General features: G+C 46.8%; 1 protein-coding gene, 1 long non-coding RNA gene and 1 pseudogene across 3 annotated transcripts; 2 read left to right on the forward strand and 1 right to left on the reverse strand.

Annotated features, from left to right (window-relative positions):
* The first annotated feature begins 391 nt into the window (after nucleotides 1-391).
* Nucleotides 392-6,543, forward strand: LOC134480687 (uncharacterized). Of its 2 annotated transcripts, XR_010055341.1 has the most exons (3): nucleotides 392-3,746; nucleotides 5,534-5,712; nucleotides 6,266-6,543. It is a non-coding gene; the product is annotated as an uncharacterized LOC134480687 (long non-coding RNA). The 2 variants fall into 2 exon arrangements; XR_010055340.1 differs by lacking the exon at nucleotides 6,266-6,543 and having other exon boundaries at nucleotides 5,534-5,861.
* Nucleotides 6,544-9,075: 2,532 nt separating this feature from the next.
* Nucleotides 9,076-11,551, reverse strand: Prop1 (PROP paired-like homeobox 1). Its single transcript, NM_153627.2, has 3 exons — nucleotides 11,440-11,551; nucleotides 10,163-10,386; nucleotides 9,076-9,428 (listed from the first exon to the last, which is right to left on the reverse strand). The coding sequence occupies exons 1-3, from the start codon at nucleotides 11,546-11,548 to the stop codon at nucleotides 9,090-9,092; spliced, it is 672 nt and encodes a 223-aa protein (NP_705891.1). The 5' UTR covers nucleotides 11,549-11,551; the 3' UTR covers nucleotides 9,076-9,089.
* Or1ad1b-ps1 (olfactory receptor family 1 subfamily AD member 1B, pseudogene 1) lies at nucleotides 15,813-16,368 on the forward strand (annotated as a pseudogene).

Raw genomic sequence — 17,606 nt, forward strand, 5'->3', positions numbered from 1 at the left:
ATCACTGTGCTAGCCTGAGGCCTAATCAGCTTAATGTTGGTGCAGCCAACAATGGGTTGGACCATCCCACATCACTCACCAATAAAGATCATCTGTCATGTGTATGGCTTTAGGTGAGACTGATCTGGGAAATCCTTCAGGATGGCTCTAGGCTGTGCCTAGGTGACAGTGAAACTAATAACCAGGATCCTGTCATCAACTAGTTCTGCAGAGAACTCCTAGATCCAGTGGAGGGCCCCCTGAAACCTGGGAAACTCAAAGAAGCTAATAGCTCTCTGAAGGTCTGTTACATGCCATTGAGGGGCTGGCATATAGCCTGGTCTAAGACCATTTGCCCTGGATTGGTTTCTTGTTGCTGTAATAAAAACACTGACCAGAACAAACATTTGGGCAAGAAAGGTTTGATTTGCCTTTACAGAGTAAAATCGACAACAGAGGAAAAGCCAAGGAACTCAAAGCAGGACCCCCTCCCCTTCTGCTCAGCTCCCTTATACAGCTCAAGACCACCTTCTTGGACCACTTTCTAAGGAATGGAGCCACCCACAGTGGGCTAGACCCTCTTTACCCCAATGAATAACTATGAAAATGCCTCACAGACATGGCCACGGGCTAGTCCAATCAAGGCAATTCTTCAGTTGATGTTTCCTTTTCCTAGGTGACTGTTGTGTCATGTTAACTGTGACATTTTCCTGTGTCTTACAGAGAAATGAAGACAAAATTTCAACATTTAAGAAAAATCTGACCACGTAGGTCATTCGCAAAATATATGATTTCACTGGTTGGTTAGGGTTAATAGGCAACTTCTGCTGCCTGGTATTTGGCTCTGGGCAAGGCCCGCACAGCCAGTATAAACCAGATGGTGAGGCTTGGTGTGTAACCTAGTAACATGCCCTTGGGTCAGTACCCGGTACTGTAAAAACAGGGTGTGGTGACACAAACCTGTCACTTGAGCACTGGGAGGGAGAAGCCAGGAGGCTCATCTTTAGCTAGTCTGAGGCTAGACATGAACCCCTCTCCTCAGATACAATAGGCTGGACGATGCCTCCCTAGCTAAGAACACTCAATGCCAATCACAAGGACTAGATTTTTTTTTTTTCATTTCAGCATCTGCATAAGAAACTGTGTAGCCCTGCAGGTCTGAAACTCCACTGGGAGTGTGCCAGAGACAGGAGGATGACTGTGACTTGCTCTGCCTTAGAGGAACAGGCAGAAAATAGTGGAGGAGGACAGCCTGCACCCTCTTCCAGCCTCTCCGCCTGTGCACAGATGTGCGCCAACTACTTATACATGTGCACCTTCCTACGCCTGGATGCACACACCCACACAAGTCTTTAAAACTAAACTGCACGACTGGGGTATCCCCCCACCTCTTGAATTAAGCCCCATGTATTTGAGAATCTAAATGAGGCATCTTCCACCAGGCTGAGGGAATGGTATGCACTCTCCCGCCATTCGCTTACTGAGGAAATTGCTCATTGGCCTTAGGCTAGCGAATCCAGAGTCTCTGCTTCCGCTGGAAGGAAGGGTGGGGAGTAATGAAGTATAGAGCTTCACCGTGGAAGCTCTCAGAAAGGTCCATAAACCAGAGGGCACATGAGGTTGGCTTCCTGCGAGCCCGGGTGGCTTCACGTGGTACAGCAGGGATGGGGGAGCAGTTCTGTGTACTGACTTTTTTTCCTCTGTGATGTGGGTGAAGAGAGCCTGGGAGAGAGAGTCTGAAGAGCGATGAAGATTCTGCAGGGAGGCCGCAGCACAGCATTCCAAACATAAGCCAAAGGGAGGGGCGTCCCAGCAGTCCGGAAGCCTCTCCTGCCTTGGGAGCCTGAGGACCGGAAGGTCTGCGCTTTGGTTTTCTTCATGGCAGTGCCCTGTGAGCTGCAATGATGGGCTCTCCACTTGTGACGATGTCTTTCCTCGACTACCCCTTCTATTCCCGTCCTTGCCCCCAAGCCTTTGGCGGTAGTTAGTAGCAGCAGTCTCTTGGTTCATGTGCTCATGAAGTTCCAGTCTGAGTTTGGGTATCGAGCTGGATTAGGAGGAATCTGGTGGCGTTGGAGACCATCATGGGTGACTCCGGGGATTGTGTGGGCCCGTGCATGCAGCGGGGGGAAAAAGTTCTGCCTCTATCCTTGGGATCCGAGGCAGCGCCCAAAAATTCTCTCCGGATTAGTCCTGGTCCAAAGCAAGGGTGAGAGGGCAGACGGGGTGCAGTCAGTCTGGGTTCATTGCCCAGCATCCAGTGGACCGGGGAGAGAGACACTGTCGCTGACTTGCCTCCAAGTCAGGAAGGTGACTGTGATGGCTGGGGGCAATGGTGCTGCAGATTAAAGCCACAGGGCGGGGCCTCAGAGCAGTCACTTCTCCTCCCTGGGGCACAAAGAAGAATTGAGGATGCACAGTTCCAGCCTGTGCCCCTCAGGCCTATTACAGGAGAACAAAGTCCCCCCTTCCCCCCAGCTCTGTAGTTTTCCAGAAAGTCAAGCATTCCTTAAAGATAAAATGACCCTGCATTCTCTTCTGCAATTAGGCTTTGTGGGTCATTTCTGTGTTTTTATGGAGGAAGACCGATTAGCCCCAGAGCTCAGCCCCAGAGCATCGATACATGTCCAGGAAACCCCGCAGGATAAAGTGAAGGGTACACAGCCTTAGTTAGAGTCACAGAGGACATTTTTATCGCTGTAGGACCCTCAGCACTGCCCGTGTTAGCCGGGATCCCAGGAATCTAGTTCCAGAGTCCTTTGATCATTCACAACAGCACCAATACCTCCTCTATAAAAGCCCATGAGCAAACATCCTTGAGGTCTCTTTAAGACTGTAAGAGAGGTCTGGCTTCTTGTGGAAATTAACCTGTATCTGCAGTCCTCAAGAAAAGTTGAAAGGGTGAATCAGACTATCAAAAATAAAAATTAAAAAAAGTTAAAAAACAAAACAAAACTGTCCCTGTCAGGAGGAGACTTAAGAGTTATGGATTCAAGCCTTCCTTGTTCCTCTGCCGTCAGAAAGCACCTCTCCCCGACCTCTTCCCACCCTTAGAACTCTCTTCTGGGAAAAATCACCTTGCATACCTAGTCTGGTGACAAGCCTCTGCTGATATTTTTTCTTGTTTCTTTTATGATTTTCAAAACCAACTATTCCCAGAGAAAAAATAAATCTCAGATGGAGACTTCAAAAACTTTAGAAATTTCAGGCAAGCGAATGTCTGGCAGACCTGGTTTGGCATTAGGATCGTTGGTGGGTGTCATCCAGGTGGAAGCTCTGGTCACACCCCTCCTTAATGCCCAGGGTTGTAAGGCAAAGCCACAGGAACTGTTACTGCCAACGCAGCTCTGACACTCAGGGTCCTCAGGGCCTGTTATAGAGGTAGCCGTTAACTGACTCTCTGGAAGCCCCGAGAACAGCTGCATAACCCTGTGCGTTTTTTTCTGCCCCATTTGACCCAGGTAGGGCGGAGTCTACCCACCCCACCCCCACTCTACCCCTGCATGCCCGTTTTCTTCCTCTGCAACAAAGAAGTGCCTTTCTAAGATCCGCTAGTACAGCGGAGTGTGGAACTGTCGAGTGCGAGCCAGGCACGTGCGATCGCTTTGTTAACGACAGAGCCGAGTAGTAAAAGCAGAGAAACATTTAATTCAGGGTATTTTACACTAGAAGAAAGGGGACTTCGGTGTGAATTGGAGCTAAGCTCACAGGAAGGAAGGTTGGAATTTATAGTGGGACGAACAGAGGACTAAGGGAAAACAGAAGGGGTAAGAGGGGATTCTGGGGGGCTGGGGATTTAGCTCAGTGGTAGAGCGCTTACCTAGGAAGCGCAAGGCCCTGGGTTCGGTCCCCAGCTCCGAAAAAAAGAACCAAAAAAAAAAAAAAAAAAAGAGGGGATTCTGGGTAAAGGGACCTAAACGGTCTCGTATGGCTTGCGTCAGCTATCACTTGGAGGAGCAGAGGCTAATTAGGAATACCAGATAGGATACTGGCTCAACCATGTTAACGGGATTTTTGCCAAAATTGGACAGTTGCAGATACCTTTAAAAATCATTGTCGAATGACTCCAATCTCTGGCTTATCGAAGAGTTGGAGAGACCCAAGCCTTTTTGGGGGTCAGCTTAATGTATGCAAGGAAACCCCATAATCTCCTCTTCTTTACCTTGCTCTGCTCTAAGGGTGCCCAGAGTCTTCCAAAAACTCATAAAATAAAAACAAAATCTTAAAAAAATAATCTAAGACATTTTAAAAATCTTGAGTAAAGATAGGTACACTAAACTTTGTCCTTGCATTTGCCTATTGAGATTAACCTGAACTGCTTCTTCAACTTTCCTAAAGGGTGCTGTATCTGGAGGGAAGGTAGGTCACTACACATTGGATGAAACATTCCCCAGGACTTCTGGCTTGCCGACCTACTTCAAGATGTCCCTATGTTTCTAGGCATCCTCTGGGTTCCACACTGACAAGCCTTACTGTCTACATGGTCATTTGTTCAACACATTTAAAAATTGACTCTTGTAATCAAAGCAGTGGGTTTGTTTGAAAAACAGCTATTTAAAGGCTTACTTTTTTATTTATGAATGTGTGCACATGCTGCATAAGGGGGCCATGAGGAGGATGTCGTATCCCCTACAGTTAAGAGTTGTAGGCTGTTGTAAGCTACATAACCTGGGTTCTGGGAACTAAACCCAGGTCCTCTTGCAAGAGTAGCAAAGTGTTCTTAACCAGGGAGCCAAATCCGAACCCCTGGATTGGTTTCTCATAATTCTTTTTTAATTTGCATGTATCTGTCTTTTGCTATTTTGTGAGTTTTTTCTTTCACCCTCCTCCACCCTCCCCCCCTTTTCTACCGTTTCAACCCTCCTAACACTGTATGTTAGAGAAAAAAGAATGGGAGGGGTAATGCTATTGTTAAACGACTTCCTGTTGATGGGGGCATTGAGTGACTTGGGGCAAGTTTGATCTTCTCTGTCAGGATATCTACTTTCTCTTCCTCTTCCTCCTCCTCCTCCTCTTCTTCCTCCTCCTCTTCCTCCTCCTCCTCCTCTTCCTCCTCCTCGTCCCCTCCTCCTCCTCTCTTCTTTGTGCATGACTACTTAGCAAGCAGTGACCACAGCAAACAACAGCAGCCAAGAACAGCCAACCAACCATCGACCACCAACCCACCAACCATAACAACCCCACCACTCCAGGCCCTAGCACTTACATACCCTCCCAAGAGTCCCCAGAATTACAAACATCACACGATCACAGAAGCTATCTGCAGCTGGCAAAATCACACCCCTGCTAGAGCACGAGACAAATCATAGTCAGCTGCTGTGGACAATCCGAAGCAGGCCTACGCCCCCACATCTGGGATCAAAATGAAAGCACGTTCCTATTTCTGTGTTTTTAAAACAAACCAAAATTCTCACTGTACTTGCATTTAAAACTTTTTTTTTTAGTGGCATAAAAACAATGTTTTATTCTGACATTTTCATACACAAATGTGATTGTTCTTTACTTCCACCTACTGCTTACCGCCCCTTCCTATCTTCTCTTGGTTCTTTCTCAGTGGTACGGAATTCTCAGAAGAAATACAAGTGGCTCACAAATACTTCTTAGTGCTCAACATCGTTGGCCACCGAGAAGTCCACGGAGACACCACACTCTCCAGTCAGATTGGCATTTCTCTTCTTTGGGGGTCTGGTAGACTCTGACGCTGAGGCCTGGCCTTGTCACTGGGAGGCTGTGGTAGGTCCAGTCTCGCTGCAGATCTGTTAAGCTGTTTGGAGTCTATTTAATTTTGGTGCGTTCCATGTATCTGCGAATTGACCCATCTCTTCTAGATTTTCCAGATCTTTTGGAACAGGTTTTCAAATATTCTCCAACAATTCATCGCATTTCATTGGTGTGCCGTGTGATATCTCTTCTTTATCTCTAGTTCCCTTAATTTGGAATGATGTTTCCCTATCCTTTGGTTAGTTCGTCTAAGGGTTTTGGTTTTCTATTATTTTTCCAATGAACAGACTGCTTCATCGATCTTGCTTTTATTCCCCACTTGACTGATGTCTACCCTGACCACTATGCTGGGATGGACTTACTCTTATTTTTTTTAATCCACCTTAAGGGGCATCATAAGTAGTTTATTTGAACATATATGAAAATTGGTACCAGTTTTATTGTAATATTCTGTTTGGTTTGTTGTTGAAACTAAAGCTACCCTAAAGTACGCTGTTGGTAAGTCGGGTGGTACTATGCACTATGATTTGTTTTACGTCACCTTTCCTCCTCTCCTGCCTTACAGTTTTAAGTGCACATAGCCCTCTGTGCAGCAATGGAACAGCCATGGCAGGGACAGAAAGTCCTGCAGCAGAGGAAATGCAGGGAAAACTGCTTTGATGCAAAAATGTGCCTCAGGACCTTTCTGGGCTGTTTGATTTTCATTCCGTGGAGTCTCTGAAGTCTTTAGCTTACAACCCAGTGAGTAGTGATGCAAAAGTTACTCATATTAACATGTAAATACTGTCCCTGGAACTTCAGTGGGCAGTTCTTCCCAACATATAAAGGCCAGTTTCACCCCTCATAATGTGTCTCTTTTTGGATTGGCCCAGTTAATTACTTAATCATTATCACTTAATCTTTGATCCCTTAATTGCTGTCATTTTAATTCCGAGTCCAGGAAAATCTGGTTTTTCGTTTTCTTGTTTGTTTGTTTGTTTGTTTGCGCTTCTATCTGAGAATCGTCATTTTATTTATTTATTTATTTATTTATTTATTTATTTATTTATTTATTTTTGGTTCTTTTTTTCGGAGCTGGGGACCGAACCCAGGGCCTTGCGGTTCCTAGGCAAGCGCTCTACCACTGAGCTAAATCCCCAACCCCCATCATTTTATTTTTAATCAAACATTTTTCCTTAACAATGAGCCATGTGGGGGGGGGGACAACAACAGAACACACAGTGGCATTTGTGCCGCTCAAACAATAGAACAGAACACCAACTCAACTCTGCCTCTTTCTTGCGCGTTTCGGGAATGGCTGAGAGGCCACGCGCTAGCAACGAGAGCAACGGTGGACACAATTCACTGAAAGTCGTCCACGTGAAAGGAGTTAGCATATGTGGTGCCTCATCTTTATTTTCAGAAAGGAAAGGACAGCTGTGTGCATACTCACAATTTTGATGATTGTAAATAAACGACACATTTACCTGTGACGACTAGCATTTTTCATGGCCAAGATCACTGTTAGGCAACTTTTCTAAATGGTTTCCCTGTTCAAAAAGTCTTAGGACTGATTTATAAATAGATTTGCCCCACAGAGGTCAGCGTTCCTCTGTGTGCACATCCTGGGTCTCCTTCCTTTACTGGGACTTGCTATTCTTCTGTACAGAGTTGATATTTTTCCTCTATGTGAGTAGACTATAATGTATGATGCCAGGATCATTTGCTAATTTTTAAATAATTCTTTTCATATTTTAAGGCCTACGATATGACAAATTGAAGATTTTCTTAAAAAGAAACTTCTCTATAGGAGGCATTTTAAATCGAGAATCACACATATATCAGGAATATGTAAAAATCCCCATTTGAGTTACAAAGAACAAGTATACCTATATAAAGTACTTTTAAGGTATGCCTTCCTTAGATAGAGAAAGAGCTTTTTGGTTGGGATATGTGTGTGCATGATTGTAACACCAGCACTCAGGAGACCGAGACGGGAAGACCGAGAGTTCAAGGCCTGTCTGGGCTGCATAGCAAATTCAAGGCCAGCCTGCAGCACATAGTGAGCCTGTGTCTGAATAAGGTAAAATGAAACCAAACAGCAAACCTTGCTGAGAGTCACAGAAGTCGGAAAGAAACAACAGGAGGCACCTTGTTTTGGGGGTAAGAAACCTTTTAAAGTTACCCAGCATCCTCACAATGCAGTTGTTGGTCATTGGGTTCTGGTACCAGAACAGAGGAAGGCCTTGGTGACCCAAAGCTGTCCCTGTACCCACAAGAACCTGGTGAATGAAAACATATGACTTTACAAAGCTAAGGGCAAGGTTACACCATGGTACAGGAATAACTCGTTAGCGGATTGGGGTAAAGGTGGAGGGGAGGGGAGACAAACACAGAACTATTTAACTACACATAGTCAATTAAATTTCAGTAACTCAAGGCGTAACATTTTTACGATGCTTTATAATATCCAAATGATGAAGAGAACATCGGAGAAGCCACTGAAAGCAACGAGTTCATCAGCTGGGTTCTTCTGCCAAACATGGAACACAGAAAAACAAACCAAACGACCCTTCTAAATTGTACTAGTTCTACAAAATGGACGCGATTCTAGAGCTCTAAAACAAAAGTTAAGTCTTTACATACAAGAAACGCCTAGTGGGTTGGGGTTTAGCTTTCTTAGGGAACCCTTGGTGGAAAAGGCAGAAAACAAGGAAGAAACCATCAAAAGCAGTCTCCACACACACAGCCGCACGCTCGGCCTTCTCTTAGTGAAAGACGGCTGCATGGACCCACAGATACACCTAACTCAGGCTACAGAGAGAGAAAATAAACTTTTAATAAGCCCCCAAGTTTTATCTCTCACTAGAAATAAAGGAACATTTAAAGATGAGCAAAAGTGTCGTCCTTAATTGCCAAGAATGATAAACACGAAACAAAAAAAAAAAAAAAAAAAAAACCACCAAAGATGTGCTGAAGCTAATATTTTCGGTGGTCTCAGGACTAGAGGAGTCACCGCTCAGCGTCTGTGTGCGATTGATTCTAGGCTCTTTTTTTCAGAGACCCAGAGACAGGACCGTTCGGGCATTTGCATATTATTTGCATAATCTATGCACATTCCCTGCTGTATGTTCTCCGTGGCCCTATCTCCACTGCCCTCAGGTCCTCTCTGTGCTTTTTAGCCTGTATCTCCTACCAGTTAACCCCCTCATAGTCTCTCGGCTCCTCACCCCGTGGACAACTCGTCGAACTCTCCCCCCACCTTTTTTCCATTTCCAATCTTGAACTGAGCACCACCCCATCCCTCCCGCCCCGCCCTGCCATGTTTCTAACTTCAACCCTAGGAGGAAAAGAGAAACCCCAATTTCTTGTGTTTCAAGAGGGTTAAGGCGAAAGGGTGACGGCACCGCTCAGTTCCAGGACTTTGGTGTCTCCAGGCTGAGGGAAAACATGGGTGGGGGTGGGGGACAGGCCAGATGACCAGTGTGGGTTGGGTGCAAGGTGGGGTACCAGTCCTCAGGCTGGGCAGGAAGAGTGAGTGAGGCACCCGTACAGGGCTGGGAGGGGAGAGCGTGGTTGTAGGGGTGAGGGAAGCAGGGTACGGGTGGAGGTGGTGTTGTATAGGTGTAGGGGTAAGGAGAGGACTCTGACAAGAAGCCAGAGAAGGTGGCCGGAGACAGATGGGCTGTTGGCTGGAGTAGTGACCGCTCTTGCTTCCGTTGCTTAGCCCTGCGGTTCTGGAACCAGACCTGAGGAGAGGCAAGAGAAGACGCATCAGCACGTCTGTCCCTCATGGGTGGCAGTGTCCCCAAGGACAGGGTAGCTCTCCCTGAGGTTTGTCCCGGTCAGGGCTTCTGAGGACCTAGAAGCCTCACCCATACTTCCAGCCTCCATCTGACTCTCCCAGCTCCGATTACTCTGAGTCTGAAATGGCAGCTTCCAAATGAGACGCCATGACAGTAGGCAGTGCCTTTAAAGCGGGCTGAGAGGTAAAGACTGGGAAAGTGTTACTGGACAGGGAAGGTTTAAGAAAGAGTTTGTAGTTCAGGCCACCTAACTCTAGGCTGAGACTTCAGGAATATGAGGCTTATGGAAATGTAAGACTGGCCAGAGGCAAGAAAGCACATGTGTGAATAGCTGGGGTTGCCTGTTTGCTGGAGTTTGTGACGGTATTAGAGGCTGGGGTGTGGGTCTTGACTTTACTTTTGTTTGTGTGGTGCTGGAGGGTTGGACCCAAGGCTTTGTATGTGTGAGATCTTCACCCCTGAAGTATACACCTCTCCAGACCTACATCCAGGAACCGTCAAGGTAGATGAGCTTAGAGCTGGGGCCAGGTGCACTGGAGAGTATGTTGACTGGTGAATGAATCCTATATTCTGGTGAATATCCCTTGTCAGGGTTAAAAGTCCCATGGTTATGCCCAGACAGTGCCCCCAAGCAGCTAGACAATGTTTCTTTCCCGAGTACCTTAGGGCATCATCACCTGGATTCTGGCTTCGCTGAGGCCAGTGTCTTGGGCAAGCCCCTCTCGAACCCAGATGTCAGGATACTGGTTCCTCCCAAAGGCTGACTCCAGCTGTCCCAGCTGTGCTGGGTTGAAGGTGGTGCGGTGGCGACGCCGGGAGTGGGGACGGCCCCTCTGTGGGCAAAGCTTGGGTCTCCCCAGCCCTGTACCAGAGAGTCTCTTAGAAGTCTCAGGGCTCCTGTCTATGGAGAGAGGGAAATGGAGGGAGACCCCCTTACTAATGGGACCACCCAGCCCATCCTTGCACCACTGTTGCAGGTCCCCTGTGTTCTGCTTCGTTCCTGAGATGTTGCTTCCCCGTGGGACTCACGTTCGCACGAGCTAAACTGTTTTAGCTTTCAAAATCACAGCTTCTGCCTTCTGCCTTTACCGCTGCTCTGGCTACTGGCCCCCCAGGTGTGTGCTTTACCTTCGGGCACGTATGACTCACGGGACACGCTTTGAGATTCTCTTTGCTGTCTACTAAGGACTTCTCTGGTTGCCACACACAGTTTTTAATTTCCTATGCACCTCCTCTTATGTCTCTCCTTCTCCACACAACACCTCCCCACCCTGGCCCCGCTCAGGAGGACGAAGTTTTCCCTCCCCCTCCCCTTCCCCCTTATATGCAGACACATTCTCCACTCTGGGATGAACTTCTTGACTTGTCTCTTACCTCTGCCCTGGCCCTGCCACCAGCCTGCAGGAACTTGAGCTCGTGGGAAAGGTTTGCCTCTCTTCCCCAAAAGCTCCCTAAGCCTCACATTAATTAGTCTAAGAGCCACCAGGGCAGAGAGAACAGGGAGGGAAGAGGAGACACCTGGGAAGGTGGGTGCCAAGGAAAGGAGGGGTCCGGAGTAGAGACACCATCCCCAGAGGAAACCAAAGGTGTGGCTCCCCGCTCTGCACCCAGTGTCTTCAGACAAGTACTGAACAGCCCTCCCAGGAGGAAAACCCCAGTCCCTCCAGCTCCCTCCAAGGAGGAGGGGCCTTGGGCAAGCATAAGGCTTCAGCTTTCCTGCTACCCTAGTGCTGAGCCTGTGCCTTTCCACAGTTCCCTCAGGCAGGGCCTCACTTCTCCACCTGTAAAGCAAAGGGTTTCTGCTGTCTCACTTCCTAAGGTCCCCAAAGCTTCAATTCTTCGTCCCACCTGTCAACCTTCTGAGGTACAAACCATTCCCCAAAGCCAATGCAGCTTTGGGACCCACATCTGCTGCTCCCTCAGGGACACAAGCCCATCCTGGGGATTCACTCACCTACTGTGGAGATCAGAGTCCCAGAGGCCGCCTGTGACTCAGGCAGGGATCGGCCACAGACAGGGCCCTTTGTTTGCTTTTCCTGCTGGCTCCTTCTTTGAGCTTCCATGGCCAGCCACCCAAGCCAAAGATGGTCTAGTGTGCTGTCCTCTAGTCTGCGACTCCCTGCAGTCTTTCACTGCTTCTGTCTATCCTGTCTTGTCTTCTGTTCTCTCTTCTTCCCTGTTTCTACTTTCTAGCTCTTTCTGAGTCTCTCCCTTGCCGTGTGTGTGTGTGTGTGTGTGTGTGTAGTAAGCTAGATACCTGTTTACTCACGGTTTCCCCCTTTTCCTAACTCTCCATCCTTCCTCTGAAATGACATCTCATTTCCCCCCCTCTTGGCTTTGCCCAGTTTTCTTTCTGTCTCTACTGCCTGATGCTGTTCTGCTTTCTCTTAGTTATCTACTTTCTCACGCTACCTTTCTTTCTCCCTTAGTCTCAGAGAAGAGACCTCCTCCTGGCCCCATTAGCCCGTCCAATCACTTCTTGGTCACCAGAGCCCCCAGGCTTGGGGGAGGATCACAAGTCAGATGAGAGAAGGTGGCTCTGTCAGAGGGTCCAGGGGCTGAGGCCAAGAGCTCATATTCCCAGGGGACCAGATTCTTTTGTCCTGTTAAATCTCCCTTCTGGGAGCAGGCAGGGGACCAAGGGAAAAAGACATTCCTACTGAGACACCTCTCCTCTGAACCTCACTGTAGGGAGAGGGAGTAGAGAGAAGGACATGGGTGGGGGTGGTAGGAACAAGGCATGACACCCCAGCATACGAGTGAGCGATACTGAAAAGACTCACTCCCAGGAAACTTCGAGGGTAGAAAAATCACAAGTGCATGCGGGTCTTCTTGGATACCTTGATACTTCTAGGACAGTAGGACCCTCTAGGACACACCGAAGCCAGAGAACCTTCAAACACTACTAGGTGAACCCCACCTACACCCTCCATAAAACCTGGTTTAGGATCCCACGGCAGCTGGCCCTTCCCTGACCCAAGCCCACCCCTTGATTGACTCAGCCCTGAATGAGTGGCCTCACCAGCAAGCAGACATCAGAATTCGCAAGTCTCTCTGATTTCTTCATTCAACCAATACCTCATCACTCTGAACCCTGAAGGTATCATGACCTGGCAAGGTGACCTAGATCCTCCAGAGCATCTTGGTTCCAAGTGTGTCCAACTGAGACTCAGGTCTCACCTTGAAATAAATTCAGGTTCTCAGACTCTGCCATTGTGATTCTTCAAGAATACGCTGACAGCCTCTCTGAGAGGTCAGGAAAAGCTGGTGCCCCTCGTGCTGTCCCTTGAGGTGGTTTTGACTGTGGAAGTCTGTTCTGGTATCCTTAGGATATGCACTTTTAAAGGCAAGCCAACATCTTAGGACAGTCATTAGGATCCTCCAAGACACAATGAAACCAGGGGACTCTTTGATAACCAGGACTTTCCATCTCCACTATATGATTCCCACCCCCTCCATAAAGTCCTGGTTTCTCAGGACACACACACACACACACACACACACACACACACACACACACACACACACACAAACCAATCCCTTACTACTTCACTGTCATCATAGGACAGACAACCTAATACCCAAGGTCAGACTAACTCTAAGGACACATCCCTTAAAACTATCAAGACTATTTAGAACAGGATAGCCATCAAGGTCCACTTTGAAGATTAATTAACTTGTTATCATTATTATGTATATGTGTGTGCATACATAGAGTGTGTGCATAGATAGAGGCCAGAGGATGATTTGTGGTGGGTGGGTTCTTCCCCCCACAACATATGAGTCTCAGGGAAATGACCTGATCCACTGAGCCATCTCATAGGCCCCAGGTCTTAGGTTTTTGTTTTTTTTTTTTAAGATTTATTTATTTTATTATACATAAGTACACTGTAGCTGTCAGACACAACAGAAGAGGGCATCAGATCCCATTACAGATGGTTGTGAGCCACCATGTGGTTGCTAGGGTTTGAACTCAGGACCTCTGGAAGAGCAGTCAGTGCTCTTAACCACTGAGCCATCTCTCCAGTCCAGGTCTTAGGGTCTTAATGCTCACAATATGATCCATAAAACAGCAGCACACAGCAGCTTGGGGTCAGAATCTTGGGCCTTACCTTTCTACTGCACCAGGACCTGTGACCTGCCAAAATCCACAGCAGAACTCCTGCAACGAGCACTTCATCCCCATTTTCTGGTCTGAATCCCCCTGCCACCTCCCACAGAGCTTCCCTGCCCTCCTCAGTTAGTGGAAGGAAAGGTGGATTTTGATGACGACTAGCCTCATGGTTGAGAACACGAATCTTCACTCTCCTTGTTTCTTGGATATTTTGTAGAGGGGGTGCTAAATTTCCATTGTCATTCATTTTTTAAGAAAATTACTTTAAAAAATGATTTGATCATATGAAGACTCTAATTAGAAAGGAATCCAGCGTATATCATAAGGCTATAAAATAGGGCTTAAAGATGCCAACGCCAAGGGAAGGACATGCTCTACTAGGGCTGGAGAGATGGCTGAGCAGTTAAGAGCATGGAGCGCTTGCAGGAGACCCAAGTTGGCTCGCAGCACCCACATGGCCACTTACAATCATCTATGACTCCAGTACCAGTAGCACAGCATCCAATGCCGTCTTCTGGCCCTACTGATGACCAGGGACATGGCGCATAGGTATCTATGCAGACAAAACACGCATACACATACAGATTAAAATGAAACAAATCTTAACATGTTTTATAGTTTTAAGAAAGTATTTACAAGGGAATTGCCAGTTCGGCCTTTTGTGTTTCCTGGGAAAACCCACAGTGAAATGTAAAAATCTTCTTCACTTCTCTAGAAGCTTCTGGTTTTCTGTGTCAGGGATAGATGAACTGTTACAGAGATTAAAGCGCAGAATTGGCTTTCTGTTTTTAGTCATTACTCTCTTAGTATAAATTAGTAAATCGAACCTTAATCCTGAAGGCTTAAGGGCTATTCACCGTCCCCAGGGAGGGAGGGAGAGAGAGAGGGAGGCTCTATTTATTGGCTGCCATTCTTCTAACTGACCCGAGAAAGCCCCCATGTCTTACTAGAGTCTTCTCCAGTGAGAAAAAACCTCAGCTCTAAGGTTGAGCTGTGACTTTTCATCATCCAGGCTTAAACAGGGAGTCAACAGGGACAAGGACTCTATAAAGGCATCCGACTGCAGAAGAAAGCAGCCAGTGAGAGGGCCTGCGGAAGTTAAAATGCCACTATCTCAACAGCATAGATGTTCCCACAAGCACATGCTTCCTATAAATTTCCCATCTTCCTTCCAAATGTAGAACTGAGTGCCACATCTAACTCATTTTCTTACTTTATTTAGACGAAGAAGTCTCTGAGTAGACTTGAGGATGCCCCTTGAGGATGGGGCAATGTGGATCAAGTTGCCAACTTTGAGGGCCACCAGGGCTGACTCCTTATAACTCCTCATCAGAGGTACATATGCACCCTGGACATAGAGCACCTCAGGATGAGAACAGTCTGGTGTTACCTGAATCTGGACATGCAATGTAGTTTTTCTGAGTTTGTTTTTCTATTCTGCACAGTGACAACCGTTCTGTGGTCCACAAGCACATTCTGATGCTGTGTTACAAGCTTGGGGATAGACTATCAGGCTGGTCCTTCACAGCCTTGAAGTACCAAGTGCAGGGAGCAATTAAAAGGAACCTGAACCAATCTGAGTTGCACAAACAGTGTTGTCCTCAGCTGGAGGAACCGATGAGATCCCTGAGAGACATGCCTACGTGCTTTTGTTTTGGGGGTTTCCCTCTGTTAAATGAAGCTATTTCTAACTTTCAGACTTTGATATAGAGGACCTGAGAAGATGCAGTGAGTGGCTCTCAGTTCATCTATAAATGATAGATAATGAAAATTTGGAGGAAAGAATGGGGAAGAACTAAACAGAAGCCTTAGCTATTCTACATTGTCTGAGTATTATGGGATCCATGACCGGGAAACACCATTCACTTCTGACCCTCTGTCTCCACCTCTAGGGCCTCTCCTTGAATTCTTTATATATTATAATTATCAGAGGATCAAAAAAGAGTACATGAGAGAAATGTGCATACTAGATGTTCATTAAATATGAGATGTGAATAAGTTCATGCAGTCAAATATGAATAAGTATTATAGAGATTGACCAGCTATGCATCAGCAAAATAAACACCATAGGACTGTCCTAGCCTCCGAGGGTGCAGCTCAGTGGCATAGCATTGCCCCAACATGTGTGAGATGGCCACCTTAGTTTCCAACATCCCCTACTCTAAGTAAAATCCCTGTAGTACGTGGAGCCTGGCCAATTAAATCTTCCTTTTACATTCAGCTGCACTTTGTCCACCAAGGGACATGGGCTCTTCCTGGGACTCTCTGGAAAGTCAGAGAAAGAAGAGGTCATTTTCAGGCTGTTCTTGTGGATATACTTGGTCAGTGTCTGTGGGAACCTTCTCATCATCCTGGCCATCAGCTGTGACCCTCGACTCCACACACCCATGTATTTCTTCTTGGCCAACCTCTCCAGTGTTGACATCTGCTTTTCCTCAGTCACCGTCCCCAAGGCTCTGGTGAACCACGTGTTGGGAAGCAAGACCATCTCTTACACAGAGTGTATGGCCCAGATCTATTTCTTGATCACATTCATCAACATGGATGGCTTCCTCCTGAGTGTGGTGGCCCTAGTGATCCTATCACTGCTATGTGGCCATCTGTCACATACTCCACTACACCATGATGATGAGGCCCAGACTCTGTGTCCTCCTGGTGGCCATAACATGGTTCATCACAAACCCGCAAGCTCTCTTCATGGTCCGACTCACCTTCTGTTCCCACAGTGCAGTGCACCACTTCTTCTGTGACCCATACCTGTTGTGGTAGTTTAGCTAAACCACTTTGTGCTCCAGATGGGTCACATGTGCTCACCCACCCAAGAGCTATCTAGATTCAGACAGACAGACAGACAGATAGACAGACAGACAGGCACACACACACACACACACACACACACACACACACACACACACACACACACACACACCAGTTAATTTTAAATATTTCTTGACTAGCTCAAAGGTTGGGCAGTTCTAATTCTCCCCACAACTAGCACACATTTCTCTCCTGTAATTCTGGCTTAACCCCCTAATTCTATCTTTTATCTTTGTTGCCCTGGCTCCTTCTGGGTGGCCCCCTAGTCTTTGCTGCCCAATATGCTTCTGGGCAGCCCTTCCAGGAACCACATTCCTTTCTGCCTATATTTTGGATGATTTTTCTTCTGCAAGTTCTAAGTCTGATCCATCTCGTCTCCCTCTAAATTACCAAATCATCATGATTCTCCTCATTTCTCTCTCCCAGTCCCTAACCTGAGCAAATCTAAAGGTCCTGCCTCCATCTACCTGCCCAGCCATTGGTCATTGTCTCTTTATTGATTGATTGAAAACCAACTGGGGACAAGGACTTTCAGCGTTTGGACATACTAATGCCCACTTTTGGGGACTGGTTTAATTCAAAGCATTAGAACCAATCCCCTACACATACCCTATCCTGAAGCTCTCTTGTTCTGATACCTTTATCAATGACATCACATCCTTCACTGTGGGTGGGCTGACCTTTATCACACCATTCACATGTATCACTGTTTCGTATGCCTTTCCAATGTACTGAAGTTCCCATCTATTCAAGGAATAAGGAACGCCCTGTCCACATGTGGGTCTCACCTCACTGTGATCTCTTTTACAGGTGACCTGACCATCTGTTTGTACCCTTCATCCTCCTAGAAAAAGACATGGTGGCCACTGTCATCTTAATAGTGGTGACACCACTGACCAATTCCTTGATCTAAAGCCCTAGGAATCTGGTCATGAAATAAACCACGAGAAAACTAATTATGAGAAGGTTAGTTTTGTCAAGATTCCAGAACTATAACATTTTAGAAGTAAGATCAGAAATGCCCAGTTGATCTAAGAAGCTCACTGCCATCTCTTAATGTTATATCATTCTGTGTATCCTTCGGAATTGGAGACTGACACATGTACACAAACCATTCTCTCTCTCTCTCTCTCTCTCTCTCTCTCTCTCTCTCTCCCTCCCTCCCTCCTATCTATGTATCTTTTATCTAT

Source organism: Rattus norvegicus, chromosome 10, assembly GCF_036323735.1.
Source record: "Rattus norvegicus strain BN/NHsdMcwi chromosome 10, GRCr8, whole genome shotgun sequence".
Classification (NCBI taxonomy): Eukaryota; Metazoa; Chordata; class Mammalia; order Rodentia; family Muridae; genus Rattus; species Rattus norvegicus.

Bases quoted from the DNA above. Each gene is read 5' to 3' on its own strand.
- Prop1 (NM_153627.2), bottom strand. From the start codon at position 11,548: ATGGAAGCTCAAAGAAGGAGCCAGCAGGAAAAGCAAACAAAGGGCCCT. The intron at 10,387-11,439 runs GTGAGTGAATCC...CTCTCTCCATAG, and splicing joins GACTCTGATCTCCACAGTAG to ACAGGAGCCCTGAGACTTCT. The intron at 9,429-10,162 runs GTGATGATGCCC...GCCTCTCCTCAG, and splicing joins TCAGCGAAGCCAGAATCCAG to GTCTGGTTCCAGAACCGCAG.